This window comes from Arachis ipaensis, chromosome B06 (genome assembly GCF_000816755.2).
Source record: "Arachis ipaensis cultivar K30076 chromosome B06, Araip1.1, whole genome shotgun sequence".
Lineage (NCBI taxonomy): Eukaryota > Viridiplantae > Streptophyta > Magnoliopsida > Fabales > Fabaceae > Arachis > Arachis ipaensis.
Window position 1 is genome coordinate 71,473,194 of NC_029790.2, and position 4,148 is coordinate 71,477,341.

General features: G+C 36.1%; 1 protein-coding gene across 1 annotated transcript; it reads left to right on the forward strand.

The window, feature by feature from the left end:
• LOC110263760 (protein CHROMATIN REMODELING 5-like) lies at positions 754-2,000 on the forward strand. The gene is made up of 4 exons (XM_021105533.1): positions 754-854; positions 1,455-1,515; positions 1,637-1,792; positions 1,884-2,000. Exons 1-4 carry the CDS (start codon positions 811-813, stop codon positions 1,998-2,000), a joined length of 378 nt encoding a protein of 125 aa, XP_020961192.1. The 5' UTR covers positions 754-810.

Here is a 4,148-nt window from a genome sequence, read left to right on the forward strand (position 1 = left end):
ATTCCTCTACATCCTTCACCCAGCTCTCTAAAACTCTGCATCTATTTTTCTTATTTGGAGTTAGTTGTTGAATTTCTACCTTATTTGGAGTTCTTTGTTGCCAGTTTTAATTTTTTGTTTTGGGTTGTGCTTGTTTTGAATGTTGTTTCTGAACCCGAACTTCCTCCTCGCCTTCAGCAACTCCTCGGCTTCCTTCGCACAACCTGGTCCCAATTTGGTGAATTCCAACAAATTTCTTTGTTCTTCCCTTTTCTGTTTTGTTGCTATCTTTGATTTTTTGGCTGAAAATATCAATTAATTATTCTCTTTGTTGCTGAAAATAATCATATTGAGTGAAGATCACTAATATGGGTATTCATAAAAATATGAACTTTATCAATGATTGAAGCTAAAATTGAGAATTTTCGCTATTTTGTTAATAATTGTATAATTGGGATCAAATAGAATTAAAAGGGATTATGCAAAAAATTGGCAACTGAAATTAAAACGGATATATTTTTCTTCAAAAGAAATATGCTGCCTTTAAAAATGGGTTTATTTATTCTTTAGATGTTTCTTGTTGAGTTTTGAGGATTATATATTCCTCCATGGATATATTTTTCTATTTCCTATTTTAGGATGCTCTTGCTCCATGTTCTGCAAGGAATATTAAAAGCTATGTAGAGGATAATCAATCTGAAAGAAGTAATAAAAGAAAAAAGAAGGATCCTGAACCACCTGAATGAGCTCAGAAATGCCAGAAAGTAGAGTACTCAGCTCCTGCAGTACCAATGATTGATAGAGCATCTGCCCAAGTGAGAAATTGGTCATATGGGAATTTATCTAAAAGAGATGCACTCCGTTTTTCCCGTTCAGTAAGATTCAATGACTCAGTTTTCAATAATTTCTAAGCAAAGTCTGTTGCATTTGGTGTGCCCCGATGGTTGAGGACCCTCTTGTATTTACATGATAAGTATGTTGATAATTTTAAGCAGTTAAGGAAAATCAGTCTCATGCTAAAGAAATGGCTAGTTATACATTGTAGGATCATCAGTTAAACTTTATGCATTTCCACTGTAAAAAATGAGTGAAGGTAGGGCTGTAGGGGTGTAGATGCTCAGAAGGAAACTAGATTTCTGGAGCCTTTACTTGTTCTGAGGGATATGATGACGTGAGGGTCAAATTTTATACTTAATAGCTTGTTGTGGCTGCTGGTGCCAAACTAAACTTTGGTTGGAGTTTGGGTAATGGGTAGTTATTTGCATGCAATTTCGTAGAGATAAAGCACATTCTATTTCCTATGTGTGAATCTGAAACAATTGATGTTTGGTTTTCATTTCCTTCCATGAATTGTATAAGAAAGTCATTAAAATGCATCTGGAAAGTATCTGCCTTATTTGTGTAGTTTGCTACACTTGTTTCATTGATGGTATTTTATATGATCACCTGTATTTGTTTCTTAATATATATTGTAGCAGAGTATTTTGTTGGCATTTTGAAGTCAGGGTAGGGATGGGTTGTATGTCTTGTGTGCTTGTAAGTGCTTGGCTATGTATCTGCCCGTCATTGCTGTTTTTGTACATGTGTAGTGTATGTGCTCCATGTTAGTTTCTTTGCACTTAAATATTTTGTATGTTCTACCCTATAAAATGACCAGGTTATGAAATATGGGAATGAGAGCCAAATTGACTTGATTGTTGCTGAGGTTGGTGGTGCACTTGGAGCTGCTTCACTTGAAGCACAGTGTGAACTCTTCAATGCTCTAATTGATGGTTGTACAGAGGCAGCAGAACTTGGCAATCTGGATTCAAAGGTTGTTTATACATTTTTTCTATACAAATTTATTTTATTTATTTATTTACCTAACTTCCTTAGATACTTATACCATCTAGTATTGCAACCAGATGCCTTTGTTGGATTTTTTCGGTGTCCCAGTGAAGGTGAATGATCTACTTGCCTGTGTCCAACAACCTCAACTCCTATCAAAGCGCATTAGTCGGTATGAAGATCCCATTCAATAGTTCTGTATTTTATCATATCTCAAGCCTTCAAACTGGTCAAAAGGTTGTGGATGGAACCAAAGTATGTCTATCCCCTGTAGTTTGTATTGTGCATTCCAATGGGTTACTTGTTTGTTGCTTTTGTTGACTCTATTTTGTTCATGGATAGTTGATGATGCAAGATTGCTTCTTAGAATACATTTTCATGGATTTGGTAATTGGGAAAAGATTAGATTAGATGAACGGCTTGGTCTTAACAAAAAAATTGCACCAGCAGAACTCTAACACCATGAAACTTTCTTGCCACGAGCTCCAAATTTGAGAGATCGCGCAAATGCCCTTTTGGAGTAGGTCTGCTATTTCTTCAATTATAATCTCAGCATTATGTTCTTTTGCTTTCTCTATATGCAGTATGTATAGCTGAAAAATCTTTTAAGGGATCTTTCGCTATTTCTTACTGTTACTTGAGATTAGGGTTTGAAATTATGCAAATTTACTTTAGATGAAGTTCTTTCATACAGTTACTGTTCTGTGCATAGTTTATTATTGAGAGGGGGTGGTAGATTTACAAATCAATTTTCTTCTTTCTAGATACTAGAGAGGGAGCAATGTCTTTTTTATTATACCATGAACTTTATTGTAACTTGTATGTTTTTCAGTTTTTTGTGTTGCTTTTGCTTATGCTGAAATTAATAGAATAGGTCTATAATTGCTACATCTAGTGTCAACTTATGTTCTAAACAATTTTTGATGATATCTGCAGGATGATGAGAGCCACAATCACACACAGAGAGTTTTAAAGCAAATGGTAGCAGGAGTTCTTCCCACATAAACTTTTTGTTAATCATAGTTCTGCTGTATATCACTTTTTGGTTTTCCATCCTTCATATCTTTGGATCATTACAGTTTTAATTTAAATTATTATTATAGCATGTAAATAATTCATGTAAATCAATAAAAAATCAATTCTTATGCCTTCTAATTTTCTCTTTTTAATTATTATGATAGAATTGTAATTTTTTAATTATTATTATGCTTTCTAATTTTCTCCTTTTTTTTAATTTGACAAAGGAATAGGCCACGCTTTGAAAGCGTGGCAAAAGGATTTAGTGGGAAAGCCACACTTTTAAAAGCGTGCCTGTTTGTGCTCTATCGGCACGCTTTCAAAGTGTAGCCAAAAATAAATTTCTTGGCACACTTTAAAAGTGTGGAGATATGTGAACTTTTTGGTATGCTTTTAAAGCGTACCGATAGATTAACACTTATGGCCACGCTTTTAAGTGTGACAAGAGTTGAAAGTGTGGCCAAAAAGAAAGCATGCCGATAGATCCACAAAAGCGTGGCGATAGAGCAACCGACACGCTAGCAGAAGTGACCCTTTCAAAAGCCTGCCGATAGCTCAAAAAGTGTGGCAAAAAGCTATCGGCAAGCTTTTTAGCACTTTTCGGCACGCTTTAAAAGCGTAGCAGAAAGCTTATTTTCTTGTAGTGTGATAACGAATTTGAGAAATTGATGAACTAAGAGTTCGGAATGGAATTTATGACTTGATGATGGTTGTGAGGAGTATGAGTGGAAATGTTAAGAGGAGTGGCCTCTGAGATTGAATATGTGATTACAATTTGTATTGTTCTCCGTCATAGGTGCTGTGGCAGTATCCTGCCTACGTTCGAATGTGAGAGTTGAAGCTGGGCTTCTCACTCATATTTCTCGCAACCAGAGGAAGGTGGTAGGGCACTCTCCCTCGAAATATTTCTCTCTGAAAGGAGAAGGTGGGTAGGGAACTCATCCCTCGGAACTATTCCTCCGGAAAATGCGACTTCTCTCTGATTGCAAGGTAGTAGGCCACTAACCCATGGAATCATATGACAACCAGAGGAAGGTGGTAGGGCACTCTCCCTCGGAATTTTCCTCCTTATGCACAATAGAAAGACTGATCCGGGAGTTGTCGACTGGATTTGCTGTCGGGTTTGGCACAATAACCGACTTGTGATATCACAGCCAATAGGACAGACATTCATCATGTGCATCTTCTATATGCTTGTTTGCTTTGTTTACTTGAGTTTGCCTAATTGTATAACATGCCTATCTGCTTCTTGAACTACTTGTTGTATATGAATATTAATTGTGTTTTACTTGTTTGTATTAATTGTGATTGTCTGGTGCTGAGGA

What these genes read in the sequence shown, in the direction of transcription:
- LOC110263760 (XM_021105533.1), top strand. Translation starts at nt 811, where the DNA reads ATGGGAATTTATCTAAAAGAGATGCACTCCGTTTTTCCCGTTCA. An exon ending in CACTCCGTTTTTCCCGTTCA is followed by an intron (nt 855 to 1,454) that starts GTAAGATTCAAT and finishes TATATATTGTAG; the next exon opens with CAGAGTATTTTGTTGGCATT. An exon ending in TTGGCAATCTGGATTCAAAG is followed by an intron (nt 1,793 to 1,883) that starts GTTGTTTATACA and finishes TATTGCAACCAG; the next exon opens with ATGCCTTTGTTGGATTTTTT.